Genomic DNA, 24,629 nt, shown 5'->3' on the forward strand with positions numbered 1-24,629 from the left:
ATGCACTTTCTCACCTACTTTCTCTGGAGGTCTCCCACACTGACCTGTAAGAATCCCAATAATTTCTTAGTCCAGTAACTGAAGAGAGTTTATATATGGCAGAGATTTTATACACAGCCATCATCATCAGGAAACACTGGAAATGTTTCCCAGACTAGAAGGTAAACTTCATTCAGAGACAGCAGGATCAGAGCATGTGCTAGTCCTTACTGCACAAAAGAAACATTCTACAAAAAAATTAGGCAGCATAATTAACAGTGACTAACATTTATGCCCATCATCTTCTTTCTAGCTATAGGAACAAACATTCATAGAGCAGCAGGGTTCCTACATGGTTCATGGCTAAAAGTAAGTATGGGCTTTGAACAATTTAAGGGAAGAAATTATTTCAGCTACTGGCAAATTATACTAACAGTTTTGTCACTAAAGCACTGTATAAAAGCATAGTATGTCACAGAAGCAGTTGTATAAAACTGTACTAAGTTCATGTAACTGATCAATCATTGTGCCTACCCAGAGGTATCTGCACTGTGTGTCACAGGGGAGAGGACAGGACAGCTCCCATGTATACAAGCCTTTTTCTGCACTGGTTGAAGTGGCTTCAAATCACTCCTGTGTCCTCTAATACTGTGGTCATTTAGCTCTGCTCTGGTTCCTCAGCTCAGATAAAAGGAGTCAGCAGGATGCCAGCAGCCTACATAAAACTGATGACAGCAAGGTATCATGCAAGCACTGCTACACTACCGCGGTTCTCTCAAGCTAGGCTTTCAGGAGCCAACAGAAGAGGCAAAAGGATATCACAAGAGGCAATTGTTCAGGTTTTGAAAGATGTTCGTGTGTCACAGTTGGCCAGCTAAGCCAACCAGTTTTTTGTTCTGCTCACTGTCCAAACTTGCATGGATGTGTAAGGGAGAATCTGACTCAGTCCCTTGTAGCTGCAGAGACAATGAGCTGGATTACAAGCAGAAAAAAATATGCTTCCTATTATCACCATCAACTCTATAAACAAGTGTACAAACAGGCATTCTGCTACTGGAGCATAGCTTCCATTATTGGTGCTACCTTAATTTTCTTACTGAAAAATCAGATTCAGAAGTCCTCATTCATAAAAGTGATGGCTCAGCATCATGAAATGTAACTTGCCTGTGCACTTTTTACAACAAAGCTACTATCTGCTTCGTTTAAAAATGGTTCTTTCTCTCACTTGCACTTCCAAGAATGTCCACAGATAAAATTATTAAGTACACACCAAACACTTTAAAACTTCAGAAGTTTATTGTCCAGAATAGCTGACATGGTACAGTTAGATTCTTTTTTCTTTGTTACAGGGAAATAAAGCAAAACAGTAGAAAATTGTATATGGGTTAACAGTAAAACAAAAGCCCAGCTTAACAATAGCCCTTTACATCCACCAAGTTATACTTCAGAAAATGACTAGCCAAACATAAAGAAGTAGAGCATCTGAAAGACAGTTTCATATTTACGGTATAGATTCTAAACCAGTACTAAGGGCATTTTCTGTCCATATTGTTAATATCTTTTTTTCATAATAGCAAATTGAAAAAGGTCTATGTGGATAAAAAGTTAACTACTGCAAGACTTTCAAACCTCAGTTATCACCTTATAGGTTGATAGTAACGGATAACGAGAGAAGGCACATGACACAGTATTTAAAATATACAGAGACCTATTAAAATCCTATGACTAAGAGGAAATGGGAACTGAAACTCAAAATTCACAAATAGTACTTTTGCATTCCCTAATCTATATTCTATAAGTTTGCATCCAAACATTTTACAGCTTTTTCAGAAGAAAAGTGTAACACATCCAGAAAAGACTTCAAGGCTTTGCTTTGAGTTACTTTGTTGTTTTGTTTTTTTTTTCTTTTAGTAAATGCAATATAGGATAATCTAAATGATAATAAAATGCAGACACATTCCCTCACTTGTTATGAGCGCCCAATAGACCCACTGCTGAAGGCTGAGTATGAGTAAGAATATGAAGAGCTTGCTGAGGCATCAAAGCTTCCTCTCCTAGACCCACTGCGTGAGCCTGAACGCGAGCCAGAGCGAGAGCCAGAGCGAGAGCCAGGTGCCGAGGAGACATTGTAGGGACTGGATATGCCTTTAGAGGAAACAGAGGCTGCTTCCAACAGTTTAAGCCCGGTGATGTCTTCCACCATTGACCGGTTCATTGCATCTTTGTAGGATATTTTCAGCTTGGTCTTGGGGCAGGTCAGAATTTTGGGATAGCTGTTGGTGTCTTGTAATTTCTGGGAAGCGCGGCCATCAATCAATCCATTCCTAATGGCTTCTTCAGTAGTTATTCTTCCACGCACTTCCGGGTCCACGAGACCTCCAGTGAGGTACTGGAATTCGAGGAATCGCTGCCCAGCCTCATAAGGCAGCCACTTCTCCTTCACTGCTTCAGCTGCTGACATCCTCTTGCGTCCACCCTTTATGCCTTCGAACCCTATGAAGGCCTTCTGGGCTGGCTTCAGACGTGTGGCCATATCCTGATCAATGATGCCTTGGCTAGTGGCTTCCTGGAGGGAAAGCCTCTGGCCAGTGGTAGGGCAGATTATGCCACCAGTGCAGGCCTGGGCTTCAAGTAACCGCTGCCCAGTGATGCTATCCACGATGCCCCGCTGTATGGCTTCTGAAATGGAGATTTTCTCCAAGTTTTCTGTGTCAAAAATGGCTGCAATAGGACTGCACTCATCTGGGGTCTCTGAGAAAGAACCACTCCTGATCACTGAAGAAGAGCTCCTGACACTCAGCACGGTGGGAGACCGAGTCACTGACTCGTGACGGAACACCTCGTCGGTGCCATTACGGCAGGAAATCATGTCTGCAAACTGGGTCAGGCTCAAGCTGCCAGAACGGTACTGGTCAAAAAACTTCCTCTCCACCAGGCCTTTATCAATGGCATCTTGGATGTCGTACTGGCTACCTGTTTTTCTGTCCACAAGGACAACTCTACTGCTGCCATCCGATCCTGTGATAGTTATTTCTTCCCACTCACACTCCTGTTCAGCTAGCTCTGTGTAGGTGTCATAATCTATGAGGCCTTTGCTGTACGCCTCCTGAACGGACATCTCCCGGTTTGTTTCTGGATCTACAATGACCACCCTGCGCTTCCTAAGGGTGTTCTTCTGTGAGGTGTGCACCACCTTCTTCTTCTCTCTCAGGGGCAGAAGGCAGAGCCCCGTTGCATCATCCTTTATGCATCTTTCTTTCAGCTGCAGGTAGGTCAAGTTTTCCTCAGTGTTGGGATCAAAGAACCCTTTGGTGTCATCACTTGGATCACTGAGGATCTGGTTGAGCTCCTCATTGAAGTAGCCACGCTTGTAGGCCGTCTCTACTGGCAAGCGGTAGCTCTCCTTGGGGTCGATGATCCCTCCAGTAGCAATCTGCGCCTCCAGCAGACGAATGCCGTGGCCTCTCTCTATGAGCTCTTTGTTCATTGCTTGGAACAGAGAAATGATGTTTCCAGTTTCTGGGTCTTTGTACCCAGTGACAGCTCTTTCAGCAGAGAGAAGTTTCTCTTTAAATTCAATTCCAACAAGGCCTCTTTTGTAGGCTTCCTCAACAGGCAGCCTCACGTTGCTGACAGGATCCACTATGAAGCCTGTGGCTGCCTGGGCTTCTAGGAGTTCAAGGGCTGTTCCTGGCCTAACCAAACCTATTTTCATAGCCTGGTAAATGCCAAGTTTCTCTTTAGTAGCCTCATTGTAGATACCAGCAATACAGCTAGAGCCTTGAAGGAAATCGATAATTCTCTCACTCACTTCTTCCACTGTAATTGCGCCTCTTTCCAAGTCATTCCTTGTTGATTCCTTAATGATTCCAGCCTCAAGCAGTGCATCCGCTGAGACAGGCTGCCTGATCCCTTGGAATGACATGCTCCTCTTCTGCACTGGAAGGAGCAGCAGACCAGTGTGTGGTTCAATCCTGCATTTTTCCTTCAGCTGCATGTAAGTGACTGCCTTTTTGGTGGTGGGATCAATGAAGTTCTTTGTACTGCCCTGACAGTTGTTTAGCATCCTGTACAGGTCTTTGTCAATCAACCCACGAGATAAAGCTATTTCTTTGGGTAGGAAAACACTGTTGACAGGATCAACTATCCCTCCTACAGCCAGCTGGGCTTCAAGCAGACGAATTCCGGTTTCTCTGTCAACCAGATTTTTCTTGATGGCTTCAGATACTGGCACAGTTTTGCCTGAGAAAGGATCCTTAAATCCTGTAATAGCCTTTTCTGCTGTATAGATCTGCTCTCTGTCATCGAAGTCAATCAGATCCCTGGCGATAGCACTGTCCACTGTTAATATCTCATTTCGGTGTGGGTCTATCACACCTCCTGTTGCTGCCTGGGCTTCTAGAAGCAGGACTGCGTTTTCTGCTGTTAGCAGCTGGTTCCGTTTGGCCTCAACAAAAGAGTACTTCTGTCTGGGTGAAAGGGACACCCCTGCAATAGCACCTGCCCCTTTGAGGTAGGGCTCAATGTCAGCCGCAACCTCTTCCACTGACCTCTGCCCCTTCAGCAGTTTATCCAGTGTGAGTTTGTCTATCAGCTGACACTCGTACAGCTGCATGGCTGTGATCTTCTTCCGCAGACCACTGAACACCAGCTTGGAGGCATCAATGCAGAAGTCTTCCTCGGTCTGTGTAGATCTGTGAGCCCCATATGGGCGCTGCTTGAGCTTCTCGATCTCTCTTTGCAGCCTGAGACGCTCCGACTCCAGCTCTGACTGGTTTTTGACAGCGGTCTCTTCCAGTCTGCACCGGTATCTCTCTTCAATCCGTTTGATTTCCATCTGCAGCCTTTCAATCTCACTCCTCAGGCTGTTCTTCTCCCTCTCACTCTTCTCCCTCTCACACTGGATCTTCCTTATGGATTCCTCTGTTCGGGAGTGCTGGCTCTTCCACTGATTGAGATCATTCAGAATTTGTTGCTTCTCACTTTCCAGGCGTTGCTTCAAACGTGATTCTGACTCCAGGGTAACTTTCAAGCGGTTCAGCTCCTCTTCTAATCTCTGCAGTCTGGCTTTGTCTTGCTCCAAAGCACTCATTTTAATCAGCAGGGTTTCTCTTTCTTGCATAATCTGACTATACTGATTTTTGGATTCTTGGATCCTACTGGATGCCTACAATTGTGGAGGAGAAATAAAGTAAGAAAGGATGGTTAGAGTTTGCGCTGGTCAGAGTTATGCCCTCTGCCTACAATGCTCTCCAGCCTGTCATTTAACCTGCAGCAAACTCCCACTGGAAAACATTCTAGTCACAGCAGCGCCTTACCCAAGATTATGGACACACATAAACCAGAGAAGGCACATCATCCCTTCATTTACAGTGTCTTCAGTACTGCCAGAGACTCAAGAGACTTCATTCCGTTACCCACAGCCTCAACCTTCAGCTGATTTAGTTCTCTGTAACTTTTTGATACTTCTCACAGTACACTGACAAATACACAGAGCATTTGAGACTCATAAATAGCCTGATGCTCAGCAGATGTCCTGGCAGTCCTACTAATCCAGGGGAATTTGCATCAGCTAAGGACTGGTCATACACAGATAAAAGGAAACATATGACTCAATTTTTGCTTTCCTTAGTTTCACGTGTCACTCCACACAATTTTACCTGTGTTGCCTTCCATTTTAATTCATGCAGTGTCTTCATGCATGTGTTCATATGCACAAACACCCACAAGCATGCATGTTTATATGCATATTAAACTGAATACAAGTTTACCTATCTGTAATACATGCATAAATATGTGCATACATATGTGTATGTATACACACACACACACATATATATGCATGGGTGTTATATATTCCTAAATGTTAGTATTTTTTTAATATCAGTATTAGGATTTTTAGAATAAAGGAAAGAAAAACTGAATAAAGGATATGAGAAAAGAAATATAAGGGACAAGTCTAGGAAAAAATACATTTTCACAAGTGCTCACTTATATATATTTAAAGACTAGCTCTTTGTACAAGAAACTAGGCAGAATAACAAAATATTTAAAAATGTTTTCTTTAACTTGTTTATGTTGTCACCAAAAGTTTAAGAAGTAAGGGCCAATAGTAAAATTTGCAAATGCCTTTAATGACTTAGGAACATAAGTCCCCAAAACAGTCCAAGAAAGATAGGCTTTTAGTACCTTAGGCACAGCTGACAACATGACTCTTAATCCTCACTTGGAGTCAGCATCTTACCCAGCTAATCAGCACCTTGACAGCCTGCTGGTTCTGGGCTTTTTAGCCAGTTTAGTTTTTGACAGCACTCAGGTCAGCCTCAAAGGACGGCTTTAACCCATCCTGGCTGAAACAGCCTGGGAAGCTCACACAGCCAGCAGGGAACTGTTAAAGAACATTGGTACTCCCCATGCTCCCATTTTTCCCTAGGATAGTTTGCTGGACACTGGCACAGAACACAGATTTCTTCTGGGACAAGGCCGGAGAACAAAGCTCTCCCAGGTGATGAAAGCTTATGGCTCCCTAGAACAGTTCCCGGGGAGTAAAGAGGTTAAGGAAGTGGCCAAATCCTGCCATTTTTCTTTAAATCTTAACCATGAGGAAGGGTCATAAAGGGGATGTTAGTCACAAGTATAGTGACTTCAAAGAGCAAAGAGTGAATTAATTTGTTCAAATTGACACTGCAATTAACTACATATTTGAGAAACAATAAAGCTGGGATCAAAATATGTGTGAATACCTCTAGAGCTTGCTTTTGGAATTTTTCAATTTCCTGTCTCAATTTTTCCCTTTCTTTCTGTAAATCATTAAGCAACCCCTGAAGTTCCAGGGTTTGCTTGCTGCTCATCTGAAGCTGATTCTTTAGTTCAGCAATGGTGGTATTTTTCTCATCAACTTCATTTCTGACCATTCTGAGGTCATCATACTCCAATCTAACATTTCGCAGCTCCTCCTCCAGTAACAAGTGTTCCTTGGTAAGGTTCTCTGTGAGAGACTGAAGCCTTTCGATCTCTATTTTGCACTCATTCAAGGCTTTGCTTTTTTCCTCAGAGGATTTCTGTAAGTGCTCATATCGTAGGTGAGCCTGCTTTAATTGCTCCTGTTCTTGGACCAACTGACGACGTAAAGTCTCGATATCAGACGTGTATTTTCTTAACTCCTCCATGTATCTTTGCTTCTCTCTCACATGACCATCTAATACTTCTCTTTGGTGTCTAAGGTCATCTTCATTCCTCTTCTTGACAATAGATACTTCCTCTATCTGCTGTGTGAGATTAGTTATTTTAACTGATTGGTCTCTCAGAGATCTCCTCATGCCTTCTATTTCTTCCTCCAGTTTTTTCCTCCTGGACGTTTCCTCCATTAAATTTTTGTTCTGTCTGCAAAGCTCCTCCTCCAGCTTATGTTTCTGGATCTGCAAGTCTTTTACAGTGCTCTGGAACTTTGCACTTTCTTGATCCCTGCCTTTTTTCTCTTGTGAAACTCTTTCATAGTCAATTTTCAGTCTGGCCAGTTCCTGCTCTTGGATCCTCAGCTTGTTAATTGTCTCAGTCGCACTCGTGTTTGCTTTCTGCAGGTCGAACTGGACTCTTTTCAACTGATTGTTCTCATCCTCCACTTCTTTCCTCTGACTTATTTCTACATCCAACAACTTTCTCAGCCTTTCAATCTCTTTGTTTCTTTCCTTAATGGTTTTAGAAGCATCATCAAGTGACTGTTTGTACCGCATGCTTTCATCAGAGTGTCTCTGAATAACTTGTTTTAGCTCAATCTCCAGCTGCTGTTTCTTTTGAGAAAGCTCTGAGCCAGCTGCCTTCTGCTGCTGAGCATTCTCTTCTATTTTCCGTAGATTATCTGTTGTCTGAGTTATCGTATTCTTCAGTCTCCTAATTTCCTCACACAAATTCCTATTTTCTCTCATGGCATTATCAAGCTGTGTTCTATAATTATTTGTCTCCTCTTCCTTTTGCATGGTGACCTGGTGAATTGTGTTCTTTGTGATATTAATCTCAGTTTCATATTTGTTCTTTAAACTAATAATTTCCTCATCATAACTGTTTCTTACCTTAGCCAATTCATTTTCAAGTTCCCATCGGCTTTTAGCCTCTTCCTGAAGCTGAAGCTTTAGCCTTTCCAGCTCCTTAGTTTTATCCTGAATAGTTGAGGCAGCCTCCTCAAGAGCCTGCTTGTATCTTGAGTTGTCTTCCCCACGAAGCTGAATGATCTGTTTCAGCTCCAGCTCTAGCTGGTGCTTCTGCTGTGACACCTCAGAACTGCAAGCCTTCTGTTGGAGAGCATCTTCCTCTGCCCTCCGCCGCTGGTCTGTTGTTTGCAGAATGGCATCGTTCAGCCTCACGATCTCATCCTTAAGGTCTCTGTTCTCTCTTGTCAGTCTGTCAACCTGGGCTCTGAGGCCTTTTGCATCATCATCTTTTTGTGCAGCTATCTGCTGGATGGTTGTCTTCTTAATATTAATTTCTGTTTCATACTTGTTCTTTAAATTACTCATCTCCTCGCTAAACTGGTTTCTTACCTTAGCCAGCTCATTTTCATACTCCCTCTTCCGTGTGCCTTCGTCCTGAAGAAGAACCCTTAATCTTTCTATCTCGTACTCCTTCTCCTTGATGACCTTCTCAGACTCTAACTTCTGCCAACCAAGGCTGTCTTTCTCATTTTGCCTTGTTTTTTGCAGTTGGTCATAGTCATTCTTCTGCTGTTCATATCTATCCTCCAGCAACTTCCTTTTCCTTTTCTCATCTTCAGTCTCATAAGTCAGCCTGGTTATTCTGTCATTTAGATCCTTTATTTGGGCATAGCATTTGTCTAGGTTTTGCTTAGCAGAGTTTCCATCCATTTCAGCTTGTCTTTTCATTTCCTCCAAACTCATCAACTTTGCCTTGAGCTGAGAAATGTCCATCTGGTACTTCTGCAGATTTTGCTCCAGGAATTTATGTTTGTTGCTTGTCTCTGAATTTGAATCCCTAGCAAGTCTGAGTTCCTCTTCCAGGAGTTCAATTTTGGTGTTTTTCATCTGCAACATGATAGCAGAAAAACAATCAGAAAAACTCCCGTAAATATTTTGACAACTGTTTCAAAATCATCAAATGCAATAAAATATACATTGTAACACTAACAACTTAAAAATGAAATCTTTTTTGCTGCTTCAATGAGATCTAAACCCCCTTTTCTTATTTAATGTCATCAAGACAGATTCTGTAATCTTTATTTATTCAGAAACCTTATTCAGAAATCAGCATATAATGACTTTCAGAGGGGCAAAGATACTTGATGGGGGGAGGGAGGTGCATTACTGATAGTAAAATGTGGTCTAGCAGAAGTTCACTGGGGAAGTATGGAACAGTCACCTTTAGAACCTCCCCAGTTTTCAAACAGGTGAAAATTCACATTCTATATATGCAACTTCTTTAATGGGCGTCTCTGTTTCACTGAGCTGCCTCAAATCAGAAGTTGCTTCTTTCAAAACACTTTAGAATATGGTTTAAAATGAAGTGCCCTCAACCATGAGGAGCAAGTTTTCAGCACTGAGGTATCTGCACTGTCACTGAGGTCAAGGCTGGGATGGGCAGGGAAGGATCGCTCATGTGCCCTCCTTATTTACCAAGGAACACCAGTTCTCTACCTCACTTCACACATCACCTCGGAGATCACTTTGTAAAACACCACTCTTTCACAAAAGATGCATGACTCTGCTGATATGCCTCCTTTGTAGGAGGCACCTCTGAGTTCTGAATACAGTTTTGTGAGCTATTTTATACTGTACTTTCTGCCTCTGATCAGTGATAGTTTTCTAATGTGTGATAAAATTGAAAGCTACAGAAAATAAAACATTTAGAATACCTTCAGATCCTCCATGCTCTTTAACATTTCACTCAAGAATCTGTAATAATCTCCTGATCTTGTAAGAAGCTCTATATAGCGGGACTGAGCCTCATTAGCCTTGAAAAGAAACAGAATTGTTAGCAGCTTGTACTAGAGTTAGACATGAACACACCTATGTCCAGACCACTTAAAGAATTCCAATCTACATGAGCAAACACATCACTAGACAAAGTAAAAAGCAGATTCTCCTCCTCACAAATTCACATGACATTCTGAGGACCCCAAAAGTGTGAATTCTTCCTTACGAAAAATCCACATATTTTTTGGTTTTTCGGGATAGTTTGCCCCCCACTGCTGATGTGATATTAAATTCAAGCCTTCATCCCCTTGTTCATCCCGCTCTTCCTGTCTGACAGTCACAAATAATCCAAGATAAATTTTTAATAGCAGTTAATTCCCTGGCTGAAAGTGACTAAACCACTTGGGGCAAGAATCTACCTTTCTCACAGTATGTATGCAGTGGACAGTGCATAGGAATGAGATAAATTCCTGAGGGCTAATCTAATGTCTGAACAAGCCCAGGTCTGATTTTACAGCACAATGACTATTCTGCACTAATTCTTTTTGCTTACGTGCTTAGCACACATTACCAGTGACAGTGCTAAGCGTTAGAACACAGCTGGGTATGACTCACAAGGGCTCACACAGACAAACAAATGCAGTCAGAAGATTTAAAGAGAGGAAAGAAAGGTACCTCCTGTAGGATTAAGACTGCAGGAGACTGAACCACGCTCTTCTTGATAGGTATGTTGAGCAATGTTTCTAATCCCGAACTGTAGGAAGCAACCTGTAGTTCATAATCCTGAAAAATAAGACAAAAAGCAAGACCCATTTAGAAGCTGCCAAAGAATTCTCTGTGAAACTATTCCAGAAAGTGCAAGTTTTTGGGGTTATTTGGCCATGTTTCCTTAATGAAAAGCTACATTTTCCCCTTTTTTATATTTCTGACCATGTAGAGATTATCCTCTGTCATAAACAGAAGCTCATCAGTTCAAGTGTGGAGATTCATGGAGGAGAATGACAAGGGAAAAAGAGGAAAAACATTTTACAAAAACAAGAGGACAACTGTTTCTGTAAGTTGAGGGCTACATGGAGATGAAAAAGATTCAGTTTCATGGGAGTAACTGGTCTAAGTACTGTTATCCACCAAAACTTCATCAGAAATAACAGTCTCTGCAGCTCTTTTGTATCACATATGCCATGTTACATATATATCAAAATCTTTGTCACAGAGTAAGATTGAACTGGAGAAAGCATGAACAGAAAGGTGACATAAAAATTCAAGGACCACAAAACCATTCCCTCTGTATGTTACTGATTTTCATGGCTATTGCACACCATTCGTCCTACTAATCTGCATTTGTCTTGCCTCCTAGATCAGATCCTAATCAGACCTAATTTGTTAAGCACCAATCTGTTCTTGACTTCCTTATGTTTTTTAACACATGAACTGGAAAATTTGGTCTGGCTAGAAGGAGGCTTTGATTCACCTGAAGAGAAGCTCTCACTGGTATCTGCTGCATGATCCCATAGTCATCAGGTGACAAGTACACAAATTGCTTTCATTGTGTTTTGTACTCAGAAGTATTTCACCCCAGCAATTTCTGTACACACGCATCAGGGAGCTGACTTTCCACCCGTCAGCAGAGCATAGACAATGGGATGTGCCTGACCATGACAAACCACACCCCACAAAAATGCTGAGATCCAAGTACCTTAATTGCAGCTGAGCACTGATCTGCATGCTTGAGAAGCTCCTCGACTTTGTCTCGCTTCCCACAGATTTCACTGTGCAAGTTCTGCCAAGAGAAAGGTGAGCCATGAAACACTCCTGCAAGATTTACCAGTATTTCCTCCTGTCCACGCTGCCTCCATCAGAAAGCACCTGCAGCAGGAGACTACTGCAGCCCCTGAGGCTGAGGCCTGAAGTGACCTGTACCTGGGCAGATTTTACAACAGCAAGCTCTTTGGCCATGAGAAGGTTTTTCTTAGAGAGAACACTCAGCAACTGAAAAACCTCCAGCACTGGGAAGGCAGAGTTCCTTGACTTTAGCTTAGATGCATCTACTTGATTTTTATTTTTGTGTTGTAATTTTTCCCATAAGTTGCACTATCTTACAGTCCCTTGAATTAATTCAAAGCTGATGCACAAAAGTGTCAGTGAATGTGTAGGAGCCAAACACAGTCTTGTTCATAATCTGTTGCAGTGCTGACAGAAAGTAATGAGGACAATAATATTTCCTCCCTCCTGCCTTCTACATATGTGGTGTTTTTTGGTAGCTTGCATACTTTATAATTCAAAACAGGCCGCTGTAGTGCAGACTGCGTTGATACTGATACTTTCTGCATAGCAAAACAATTTAAATCCAAATAGCTGAAGACAACTCATTCAGGTGCTGCATACCTTCTGATCATGCAGGTATCTCATGATAGTGTTGGAATCACACAGCTTCATGGACTCAATAGCATCCTGCCGGCGCTTGGCATCACAGATCCACTTGCTAAGAGCCTGATAGAGATCTCGGTAGGTTTTCAGCTGTTTGATCTGCCTTTCTAAATCCCATGACCTAGGGGGAAAAAGGGAAAAACTTGTCAAAATGGAAAATGCATTCTCTTTCTCTCTCTTTACACAGTTTTCAAATAAACTTATGTAAAACTATGGGAAGCTCTGAAAAGGAGATTCTGAACAAAAATTTTAAATAAATGAGAATTGTACTTGTTATTAGTCACCCGATATGGGGTTTAAATACCTCACTTTTGAGTAACTCTGTAATAGACAGAGTTACTCAAAACTCTAGGCCTTCCTGTCAAAGTGAGGAATAAATAAAACTAGCAGTGATAAAAATCAAGTTTGCTGAACTTCAGTACTCTTGTTCTCAATTTTCACTGAAGAACCAGCAACCAGTTCGGACTACATTTTGTCCTCAAATAAAAACAAAATAAAACAAAATCAAACAAGCCATACCTCAACTTCCACCTCTCCCCCTCAAACAATCACAATATGCCCTCTGTTCATGATTCAGATTCAAGGTTCGATTTTGTTACTTAATTCTTAGTGTTACTTTTTTAACCCTAAAGTATAAGTTGTTGAGGAATAAGCATCGTTGCTTTTTTGAGGGGGGAAAATGTTGACTGGAAGCACTTAATCCAAGAACATTAGCAAGAATTAAAAAAAAAATTTGGAACAACTCTTTAGCATATAGGTTAGACATTTGCATGGCTAACTACATTTTTCTGCTTGGTCTTACACAATTCCTTTTGAAGTATGTTCAACCTATTCACAATAGCTCAAGACTCATTGCCCTGAAGTCACCATTTGTCCTTTGGAAGCAAAGATTGGTGCACATCAGGTCTTTTAGAATTCACTGCTAAGATGATCTTGGTAGCAACAGCAATAAGGAAAACGCTCTGAAAACATGAGCAAACCTGTTATCTATCTGCTTCTCAGCCCTCTGCCAGCGGTCTATTAGCTGGGTAACTTTGTCACAGTACTTTCCAATGTCCATGTCATACAGGGTGTATGACTGGCAAGACTGTGAGTGAATCTGAAGTGTTCTCTGCAGCTCATTTTCCAAGGTGTTCAGTAATGACTTCTTCATATTTAGGTCTGCTTTCATTTTCTGGAGAAAAAACAAAAATGTTGTCATTTAATTTATTCTTGAGAAGATACTGATACTTAACCAATTTAACAGCATGCACAGTATGTTGGGATCTAAAGATGTTGTTTTTAACTCAGTAAGTTATGTTTAGTGATGTCAGCTGGACTTAAACTATTTAAAGTGAAACACCTATTTTGGTAAACAGCTCAGCTTATAAATGTGTTTAAAGTTAGACTAAATAATTTGTTAAACCAAAGCCCTCTGCTATTATATTCTGAACCCAACATTTCAGTTTCTCATAACTCTGCAGAGCAGTTACCAGAGTAGAACAAGAGCCTTGCTTGTTCCTAGAAACAACTGACTAGAAAATTTCACTGAAGTATAAAAGATTCCTGCACTTGCAACAGCTGTGGAATCAAGCCTCAGGAGTGACACATCCAGTTTTTAAACACCTAAAAATCCACACAGATTTTTTGTTGTTGTTTTATTTTATTTTATTTATTTTTGGTTGGTTTTTTATTTTGTGTGTAGCTCAAATTTACTCCAGCTAAGAACAACTCCCAGCTGCATGGAAGGTTGCTGTAACCCATTTCTGTACACTATTGTTTGTGTTTATCGCTAGTGAATGTAGATTTGAAGGCAGTATCTCCTTTCTTGCATATAGGCTTGTTAATTGCCCTTGTTGTCCTCTAGGTGTAGCAAGTAAATTTGAGTGTTATTGAGTGTCCTGGTTTTGCTACAGAGTCTCTATGTCAAATCTTATAGTGAAAAGTATTCAGCTTGTACAAGGGGAAAAGGGAAATAACTACTTTGCTGAGCACAAAGTTGTCTTGCAGATCCAGTCTTTTATCTGCCTTTATCTGCTGGTCCTTTACTGCACTGAATGCATTTGGGAGAATAAGAACTCTTTCATTATTTTCTGTTCTTACCTTTAGTAGGGAAAAAAAGTGTGTAGGTGGTTCAAATGGAACACAACCCAGTTACCTTTTTGTCATGTCAAATGAGAGCTACAGAAACCTTCCAAGCAGCTGCCCTTGCTCTGTGGGCAGCAACAATCAGGGGGTGGAAGAAGTAATAACCTGTATGTTACTTCCAGTAATTTCAAAGAATCACAGTTTCCTGAGTCGGAAATGACCCACAAGGATCACTGAATCCAACTCCTGACCTTGCACAGGACATCCCAAGAGTCACACTACATGCCTGAGAGCACTGTCCAAATGCTTCTTGAACTCTGTCAGGCTTGGTGCTGTGACCACTTACCTGGGGAGCCTGTTCCAGTGTCCAGCCCACTTCTGGATGAAGAACCTTTTCTAAACTTCCCTTAAACCTCCCCTGACACAGCTCCTTCCTGTTTCCTTGGGTCCTGCCACTGATCATCATAGAGAAGAGATCAAAGTCTGCCTCTCCTCTTCCCCTTTTGAAGGAGCTGTAGACTGCAATGAGGTCTCCCCTCAGTCTTTTCTTTTCCAGTCCAAACAGACCAAATGACCTCAGGCACTCCTCATACAGCTTCCTCAAAGCCCTTTACCATTCTCACAGCCCTCCTTTGGACACCATCTAATAACTTTATACATTTTTTAATCTTGTGGGACCCAAAACTGAACACAGGACTCAAGGGAAAGCTGCACCAGTGCAGAGCTCCAGAGCAGGACAATCCCCTCCCTGGACCAGCCAGCAAGAATGTGCCTGATTTACAAAAGATTGTATGTCTATACATAAACTACAACAGGATCAGCATTTCTATCTCCTGTGGTTTTGGAAGGGTTTCCCCCAGCTCAATAAATCAGTGCTAGCAGCTACAAATTTTGCTTTTGTCCTTGGGTTTTGGCCCCTCACCTTCAGACAAGCCCGATAAGCCTCCACTTTATCAAGATCCAAAGGAACAGTCTCCTCTTCAGACAGCCTGACTTCAAAAACTCTGATCACATCTTCTGTTTGCAGAATAACCTGGAGCAGACACCTCAGTGCATTCAAGCTAAAATAAATGACACAAGGCAAATCCATTATAAGGAAGGACTAAGGACTAATCCATTATATATAAGGACTAAGAAAGAAACAGTGATATTTTTAAGTAATTGTAGATGATTGGCTAAAGAGAATAGGTAAACAAGAAATTTCTGTGATATCCATACTTCTCACCTTCTTTTTTAAAGTGTTCCAGAAAAGAGAAGAAATTCATGTGTCTGTTTCTAATAACATGTATACAATTTGCTGAGAAAAAGGTGTAATTTTACACTGGTGGTAACAAAAGGCAACTTTTTTCTGGACTATGAATTATGCAAAAAGTGAATATTTATTGCAAAAGCCTCAATTTACTTACCTGTCTAAGTAGCCAGCAGAAACACCATTAATATTTTCCAGTTTTTGAAAGAGGGCATTTATCTCTGATTGCAAGTACACATACTTCTCACAGCCTCTGAAGTTAGGCAGCAAGTCCTTATGCTTATTGAGGGTTTCAGCCATTATTTGAGAGTCGTTCTGCACACCCTAAAGAAAAAGAGAATGCCTGTTTTACACATTTTTGGTTGGCTGAAAGATCATTCTATTCTATATTCATATGGAATTGGTCTCTATATCCAAGCAGCCTGCTCTTTATACATAACCAGCTTGACTGAGGACTGAAAAAGTGGCTGAGCTTGCTTCCTTCAAGGCAAGTACTACTGAGCAGTTTCTTTTTTGTCCACAATAGGTCATATGTCTTTTTGAGCACCTACACCACAAAACTCAGCTCAGAAGGACCAGAATGTCCTCCTCTTGAAACCTTTGTAACCTCATAGCCCCATGGGAATTTCTCATATGCCAAACCTGTTACATTTTTGTACCAATCTTCCCTCCATGGTTTCCTACAAATCTACAGAGCTAGGAGAGGGATAGGAAGTCTCATGTATCCAGTCTGTATCCCACAGACAGCACCTTACAGGCAGGTGGTTATGTGAAGTCCTTGGTAAAGGGTTTTAATGGTGCTTTACTCTGGATGAGGCATAACATGAACTCACAGTGACCTGACATCAGTCCTTCTGTATTCCTTGCCTGGCAGAATTTGATTTCTAAAATCCAAGAGTCAACTTTTTCTACTTGGAAGGTAAATTCTAATCCAAATCATTATGGTTAGCCTCCAACTGAGGTTATTCTTCACAGGATGTGTGTCTTTCCCAGCTGATCATAAACAGAACTGCAGCGTAGAGTCATACAGAGCTTGAGATGCTCAAAGACAAGCATCCATGGTTACCTCTAAGTCCTTTATTCTGGCTGAAAAGTCGTGCATAGCCCCTTGATCCACTCCAAGAGGAGCTCTTTGAACCATCTGAATCTCAGCAGCTTCAATCTGACGTCGAAGTTTCTGAAGTTCCATCAGCAGCCAGGCCTCCTGCTTCTCATACTCTCGGTTTCTCTCATTAACGATTATGGTGTTTGAGGAACCCACAGGACAGCACTCAGTTGGGACCACTGAAATGGTAAAATTAATTGGGTAAGCATCAACTGCCAGAGAGCTGAGCAGGAACATGTGTAAAGCCAAGGCAGTGCCCAAGTGACCCAAGCACTGAGCTGACCTGTAGAACTGAGTGCAGGTGGAAGATCTGGGCCTTAGGCAGCTGTTTCAGAGAATGAAATCTCTCCCTCACAAAAATATAAACTTGCTTCCTAAAATGCAGCAGTGAGATTTAGCTTTCTAATAATAGAAAATTTATCAGATGGACTAAATTCCTCTCATTCTCCCAGTAGGTTCCATGAATTTTAGAGCACTATTCCCAGACTCCCATCAAAGGAAAGAGCCATGCACTCCCCTGTGCATGGCCAGTTTTGTTATGTTGGGAGACAGCAGAACAGTTCTTGAACATATTCCTATTCATATGCTGAAAATAACATTTTCACATAAAAGAATGCACAACTGGCCACCTCTGGAACAAAGAAACCCCAGCAATCCAAACTCTACAAAAGCCAGGACGACAACAAACCTGTTTGTGGTGGTCGTGCTTGATTAGGCAGTTGTATGATCAAAGTTTGGTAGTGCTTCTGAGCATCAGTGAACTGAGTCTGCATCTTTCGTTTGTCTTCATCACCAAACATCTCTGAGCCTTGGCTGTTTCTGAGGAATTCTTGATAATGGATCTCCAGGTCAGTTATTATTTTTTGGTAATCTTCCTTGCGCATGGTTTTCAGCTGAAATAAGGAAGAAGGGAATTTTGAAATAAAAGGAAAAAAAAGCAATTTGGGAAGTTTTATGACTAGTTAATCATTAAGGAACTAACTAATAAACCTATAAAAAACCCAAAGTAATCACACTTTAGAATGAGTCCTAACTAGGTTGCCTCTAAAAGAATGTGCTAAGAGTACCATCTGAGTTAACCTATCCTTGTTACTATCATTTCATACCTTAACAGCAGTTTGAAATTCTACCTCTTATTCTGTTTATCCGTGCCCCTGTACAGTGGGAGCTAATACAGCAAGTATGTAATAAATTCCCTTAGCTAATCTTCCTGCTTATCTGTTTCTCCTTTAATAAAATTACAACTCCCATATGTGTGAGTTTTTGTGCAACCCAGCAAAAGGAAGGCCTGTGGTTTTGTAGAACATGCATCTGCACAGGATACTGCAGGGTCTGCTTGGGACAGCAGACATCAGGTCATGGATGTCTCTGGTCTGCAGGCAAGGCCAGCTGGTGTCTTACCTTGGCAATAGTCATGGCTCTGATTTTCTCAATGTCAATCATGCAGTAATGCCAGGACACCAGGCTCTTCATGTTGATATACAGCTGGTTCCACAAAGCTAAAATAGCTTCATAGTATTGCTCAATTCTGGCATGAAGGAAAAAAAAAAGCATGATGAAAATGCATCTGTCCTTGTAGCACAGATACAAAATATCCCAAGAAACATCCACCAGATGTGGAGAGTGTTAAGGCTCGTTCTCTACTTGAAAAAATCTTGGAAATTAATTTATACCTGATTTTAATTAGTACAGATGAGAAAAATTGTGTAGACATTAAAACATTTCTAGGCCACAACCTAGATCCCAGCAAGTTTCACTGAAGTGAGTTTGCTCAAGTCAAGGGTCTAGCCCTTAATCCCCCACCTTTAGGGGCAGGGGCAGTGCACTCTGAGCAAGGCACAGAACATATTTTGAGACTGGTTGCTGTTTTGAGTGAACTCTAACCCCAGTGGCAAGTGTCCAAACTCGGGCAGCAACTCACTTGGTAGCCAGATCCACTGCCAATGGGTTGGGGGGTGGGATGATAAGGCTGACAGATGGCACCAGCATGTCCACTCCTCCAGGGCCAGTCACCAGCCACTTGCTGCGCTCGTTGTTGTCCTTCAGGATGCACTCATCGCCTTTGCGCACCGTTTTCTGCAAGGGACACAGAACAGGGTTCTTCCTTAGCTAACTAAGGTGGGGCTTCCAGGAGAGACAGACAAGGGAGGTGCACCTAGATCACAGAAGCAGGAGCGCTTCCCAGCTGGTCCGGGTGTCCATCTCAGCTTCACATTAGGGCAATAGATCAGTACAGATCAACCCCTTCCCCCTGAATCTGGTTTCCACATGAAGAAAACCCAAAAAAGCCCAAGAGTGAGCCAGAGAACCCCAGTCTGCCAGATCATCAGACCTGGGGCTTGTCTTGACAAAAACTGAATGTGGACACATGGCCTGGGTAAGCTAGGCAACCATGCATGGCTTTCAGCCAGTGAGCTGAAGGCATGAGGACATTTAGTGTTACATCCATATTTGCAAATGTACTGGGAGTGAGTGTGGCACAGCCAGATTCACCAGCTCCAACTGCCAGAAATCCTGACACCAGGCAGCCACAGGTGTGGCCATGGTGCAGAAAGAAGCACATAAGCAGAAAGTACATCTAAATTTATTATTAAGGAAAAAAAAAAAAAAAAAACAGAAATAAACCCAAGCAGCCTCAGTACTGAGGAGGAAGAAAAACCATAATTAATTTCATAACCCATCCAGAAAAGAAATGGGTATACTAATGAATAACTGCATATTCCTCACTTTTGTAAGATGAATTGTTCACCTAAGAATCCAGAGAAGCACTGGAAAAGTGAGCAATCACCAAAAAAAAAGGTGTGGATGCACAGAGGCATCTGTACAACAATTTCAGTCTTATCAGCAATAAGACTTTTATGTTCGAATTTGAAATATGAGGATTAATGCTATTAATTAGATTAATAATAGTAATTTTGACTAGATTTATTAACCAATAAGAACCTACTTGTTTATTCATAGTGCCAAGAAATGCAGGGCTTCTTCCGTCAAAGAAATTCAAGCTGACTAAAACCAGATAAAGGGGTTACACCTATCAGCTCAATGGTCTGCTTACTAAGTAATTTGCAATGTTCTAGCTTACACAATGTTCATTCTCAGCCAAAAAGGGATACAATACCAGATCCTGTTTGTAGTCACACAGAGCCTTGAGGATAATGGGCTTGTTACTCCGATAGTCTGGGTTACGTGGCTTCAGCTGCACAATCTTCCTGGATTTATTCACCAAACTCTGCACTTGCCTCTTGTATTCAAGAATTCTCTCTCGTTCATTCTGCAAAGATTAATCATACGTTACAAATTTATTCTAAAAATAAAAGACATCTAATTCCCACTGTCCTATTTAAGAGAGGGATACATTTGGAACTTACACTAGGCAAAACTTACTTTATCTCCAATGGGATGAGCCTTTGGCCTACAATGTAAACCTGCAGTTTTAAAAAGAGCTGAGAAACGTCTAAGCTGCATCTTTACAGCTCTGGCAAGATGCAAAGTTTGCAAAATTTGCATGGCAGGTTTTTCATACAGATCTTCAATGTGGTTAAAGTGGTGTTTAAGAAACACAGGCATAAATTGAAAGAATCTAACAAAATGAATGCTAACAAAAAAAGGCAACAATTACACTTTCAAACCTGACTTCATCAATTGGCCTTTTATTGACCATTTTTTATTGACCACTGACCATTTTTTCTCCAATTTGGGACTGTAGTGCTTAACTCGTGATAAGAGCTAAAAAAGCTGACTTCTATCCTTTCAAAGAGACTACAGTGATATAGTGACATGATTAATCATTTATCAAATGTGTTTATCCTTTGAGGCAAAATCTATTCTACCACATAAGAATAAAAGTATTTCTTTTTTTTTCATTTGTTAGCATGTCAGAAAATTGGGGATTTGTTGGACTCATTCCAGACTTAAAAATATAGTGGTCTCAAGTTCATACAGTACTGTATTCAAACATTGCAGTACACTTGGGTTTACATTTGTTATCTAAAGAGGGCAGCTGGTTTCCCAGAAAAGCAGAACATAACCTGTCAGGTGAGTGTGACAGTACCTCCAGCTCTTTGATCTGTTCCAGCAAAGTCTGCAGTGACATGCTCTTATCACAGATGAACTTCTTTCTGATAGAGTCTTGCAAGTTTTTCAGGTAGCACTCCGTGGCTTGGGCCTCTTCAAAGAACTACGGGAGAAAAGTTGTGAATTTGGCTGTGTGTAGCTCTTAAAAATGTCTGCTAAAAATTGATGGACTCCTTTAATGAGAAATCCACCTCTGGCACAATGGTAACATTTATAACATTGCAACAGTGTGCTATAGTAAATATATGTGTGCACAATAAATATATCTTTGATGGGATTTACGCTTTTTTTTAAGTTGTGTGAACTCTCCATATCACTACTCACCTGAAAGTAAGCTGCATTCTCCTTCAGATGAACATCAATACATTTGGTGATCTGAAGAATCCAGCTCCACTGAGTTTGCAATGTATCCATATAGGCCTAAGAAAAACAGCAATATACACAATTCAGGCCACCACACTGATCTCTCTCCCACACCTAGACTCAAGCAAAATTATCTATGCTTCACACAAATGCAAATGAAAAATCTGCTAAAACAAACTCATGGATACCAGTACAACGTCATTCGTGCAAATGGTTTCACAACTTCTAAGCATCCACCTAAATGAAATTAGTTAAATACCTGCTTGTGAGACACAAAGAGAAATCTGTTTGTGACCTGAATTTGTTTGATCAACATAAAGCCCCAGGTGCATTAACAGAAAGGGGTGAAATGCGCAAACAGTAGTGCAAATAAAGTATTTCAGCTGAAAATGGCCATGTTCTCATTCTTTCAGGGAACACCTCCAAACATGATATTTTATGCTCATTGTTTTTAGATTCAAAAGACTCAAGCAGCCATGTATATTCTTTAAAAAATGACACACAACTTTCACTTCACTGCTGGAGCTTAAAAGAATCTTTCCTTTAAGAGAGAAACTGACTACAGGAGAAATAGGATTTTACACCATATGATAACAGTTAATCAAGTAAACATACTGAAAGGCAGAAATTATTTTTTTTTCCTTTTAGCTTCTTCAGTTGCAGAGTTCTTATGCACTCTTGAAACTGCAACAACTACAGCATCTCCTAATAAAATGTCCAAATTTTTGCAGCCTTTTTAATTAAAAAATAAGTACACACCAAGCTGTGAAAGCAAAAGTATCTTGGCTAAGCCATAGAAAGGCACTATGAATTTCAGCTGCAGAAAGTATTTGCACTTAGATTAAACATAAATCCTCAACAAAGGGTGTGGCTTTTTTCAAAACATGCCCACTAAGAGAGCAGAACAGCAATTACATGCCTTCCTATCATAAATTCTGCTGCACTGTAGTCAGCACAATCAAGATACAGCAATTTCAACACACTCAGATAATACCCTAAGCTTAGATTTCATTTTTACTTGCATCTATCACCATACAGTTGTTAATGGCCAGGTTTGTAGAGGAAGATAGTAACATTTATTAGAGCAGTCCATAAAGCTGGGTAAAATGGGCATGATTTTGGGCAACCAAACCGTTCTTGAGCCCAAATGCAGCACTTTGTATGTGAACTTTCATTGAGAACTTCTCCCATGTAGCAACTAAAGAAGCAAGTGAAATCACACAAAGTCTAACTCACCTCAATTTTGTCTGAAGCAGGATGCTGATTGAGCACTAGCTGGTCACTTTCTTGCTTTAGCTTGTTGAGTTCTTTTTCTTTAACCTCCAGTTCACTCATACGTTTCTAAATAACCAAAACACAGCATTAAACTAACTCCAAAGGTACACTGCACAGCCAGAACAGTGTTTTCATCTGCTTAAAATTTCCCAGATAGTTGTGATAATATAAAATTATTCCCTCTAACACTATAAAGTGTTTCCATTAGGTGTACTGAAGTTAATTATGAAGACAGTAGAATCAAAGAAGGTGCAATCATCTTAATTCTAGTCTCTGGGCTTGCTGTTTCAGAGAGCAAAGGACATTAAGTTCTGTCTTTCTTAAGAATGATGGAAGCAAAAACTACTGCATCTTGCAACACCCAGAACAACTGAACTAAAAAAAGGCATTTTCACAATAGTGTGAACCTCCATTCTTTTTTCAATTTAGTGATCAGCACCAATACTGGTTAAACAAACACACAGGCTCAATTTCCCTACACAGCCACAGATAACAAGGAGCAGGGCAAACTACATCTGACCCTGCATGCAATGTGCTGCATGCAGAGCCATCAGAGGAACAGAGCACAGCTCTGCTTCCTGGTGACAGATAATCAGGGCCAAATACAGGGACCTCTGACCTCTGCATAGTCCCAACAGGGAGAATTAAAACTGCTTGATTCAAGTCCCTTAGTCTGGCATGCCAGCACAATGGCTGTGCTGTGCTGTGTGCACAAGCAGTAGGTGATCACCAGTCTGTACTGGACTGCACCAAGAAGGCCACATTCCAAGGTCAAAATAAACTATGAGAACTCCCTGAATGGGAGCAAAATCCTCCAAAAAATGTCCTGTCCTGACTCCAAAGGTTATTACATAGTACTTCAATGAAAACTGTTGATAAAAAACCCCAGGAACTCCAAAAGAGTGAAGAAACCCCCTGCGATGAGCCTCTCCTGAGAGAGGCTGTTTCTCCCTGACTATTCCAAGAGAGGGCTGATGGAAAGCATAGGGAGGTTGAGCTATCTTACAGAGAAGGATTCCTGCTTCCTGGCAATATCAGTGTTCCTGTCACTCCAGTCATAGAGGAGCTCCTCCTCCTCACAGTCATTGATCCACATGATCTCTCTGCTGGTGGCCTGGATGAGGTTCTGAAATTGGCGAAGCTGATCCATTCTCTCAAAGGAATATTTCTGCAAGGAAATACAGATATGAGAAGCCATAAACATATAAATGCCTGAGCTGTGTGGAGAAAGGGAAGCTAAGAGCACAGCATGGCTTTTGCCTTTTTTTTTTTTTTTTTGTTTGATTGGTTTTGGTGGGTTTTTTTTTTTCTTGTTTTTTGGGGTTTTTGTTTGGTTGGTTGTTTTTTTGTTTTGGAGGTTTTTTTAATGTAAAATAACAATAAAACCCACATGTCTGTAAAACCTGTTGGCAGTGGATAGCAGGTGTGCCTGAGTTTATTGAACCATGAAACCTGTTAGCAATCGACAGTGCACAACGTGTCAGGATTTACAGAATAGGAACCTGATGACAGCACCTTCCCAAAGTCATTTCTAACACACCTGTAGCAGACATGTAGGAAGGCAAGCAAAAAGGCATGAGGGAAGTACAAAAAAAGCCTGAGCATTTAACATCCTTTTGCTTGCATTTGCTGCTCATAGTACATCCTTGATGTTATAGCAGCATCTTTTGCACAGTTGACACTTCAAGAAAAAATTCTTTGTCTTCACGTCATAATACACATATACACATCTTATTGCTTGAAATCAGGTTGCCAGGAATCAGATTCTGCTCCCAAGTGTTAAATAAACTATTTGCACGAGATTCTCACTGTGTTTTACATGAAGATCCACAGCCCTACACAGAATTTGGTTGGTTCTAGTTCCACCTTTGAATAACTTCTTAAGCTTCATATACAGTGTAATTTTATCGTTACACTTACTCCCATTAAGGAGGTAGAGGTCTACTCTTCACCTGCTTGGTGACCAACTCCCTTCACCAGGTGCAAACTAGAAACTTCCTTGTGAGAACAAGTCAATTATACAGCAGGCAATGCTGTATCTTGAAGTCCATTAATCTCAAGTCCATAACTCAGAACAAATCTTTCAGAAACTACAAAGCACTTTCAGTTTACTGCTGCATAGAATTATTTAAATGTGCATCTGTCACTCTGTCAAAACCTGAAGTGT

At 41.1% G+C, this 24,629-nt stretch overlaps 1 protein-coding gene across 3 annotated transcripts in view; it reads right to left on the minus strand.

Annotated features, from left to right (window-relative positions):
• Window positions 1-1,253: 1,253 nt before the first annotated feature.
• Window positions 1,254-24,629, minus strand: part of DSP (desmoplakin) — a 39,133-nt gene continuing 15,757 nt past the window's right edge. The window contains exons 7-24 of one of the 3 annotated variants that reach the window (XM_059475519.1): window positions 23,469-23,630; window positions 22,424-22,528; window positions 21,149-21,244; window positions 20,802-20,927; window positions 19,869-20,021; window positions 18,672-18,826; window positions 18,152-18,278; window positions 17,439-17,643; window positions 16,712-16,929; window positions 15,803-15,969; window positions 15,319-15,457; window positions 13,310-13,503; window positions 12,288-12,450; window positions 11,599-11,682; window positions 10,578-10,685; window positions 9,842-9,940; window positions 8,517-9,014; window positions 1,254-5,146 (exon numbers count right to left, since the gene is read on the minus strand). In XM_059475519.1, coding sequence (XP_059331502.1) covers window positions 1,949-5,146; window positions 8,517-9,014; window positions 9,842-9,940; window positions 10,578-10,685; window positions 11,599-11,682; window positions 12,288-12,450; window positions 13,310-13,503; window positions 15,319-15,457; window positions 15,803-15,969; window positions 16,712-16,929; window positions 17,439-17,643; window positions 18,152-18,278; window positions 18,672-18,826; window positions 19,869-20,021; window positions 20,802-20,927; window positions 21,149-21,244; window positions 22,424-22,528; window positions 23,469-23,630 — 5,997 coding nt within the window. In that variant the 3' untranslated portion in view covers window positions 1,254-1,948. Of the gene's footprint in view, window positions 5,147-6,722; window positions 9,015-9,841; window positions 9,941-10,577; window positions 10,686-11,598; window positions 11,683-12,287; window positions 12,451-13,309; window positions 13,504-15,318; window positions 15,458-15,802; window positions 15,970-16,711; window positions 16,930-17,438; window positions 17,644-18,151; window positions 18,279-18,671; window positions 18,827-19,868; window positions 20,022-20,801; window positions 20,928-21,148; window positions 21,245-22,423; window positions 22,529-23,468; window positions 23,631-24,629 lie in introns of all 3 variants that reach the window. The other 2 variants (XM_059475502.1, XM_059475510.1) reach the window with 2 other exon arrangements.

The sequence above is a fragment of the Ammospiza nelsoni genome, chromosome 1, assembly GCF_027579445.1.
Source record: "Ammospiza nelsoni isolate bAmmNel1 chromosome 1, bAmmNel1.pri, whole genome shotgun sequence".
NCBI lineage: Eukaryota > Metazoa > Chordata > Aves > Passeriformes > Passerellidae > Ammospiza > Ammospiza nelsoni.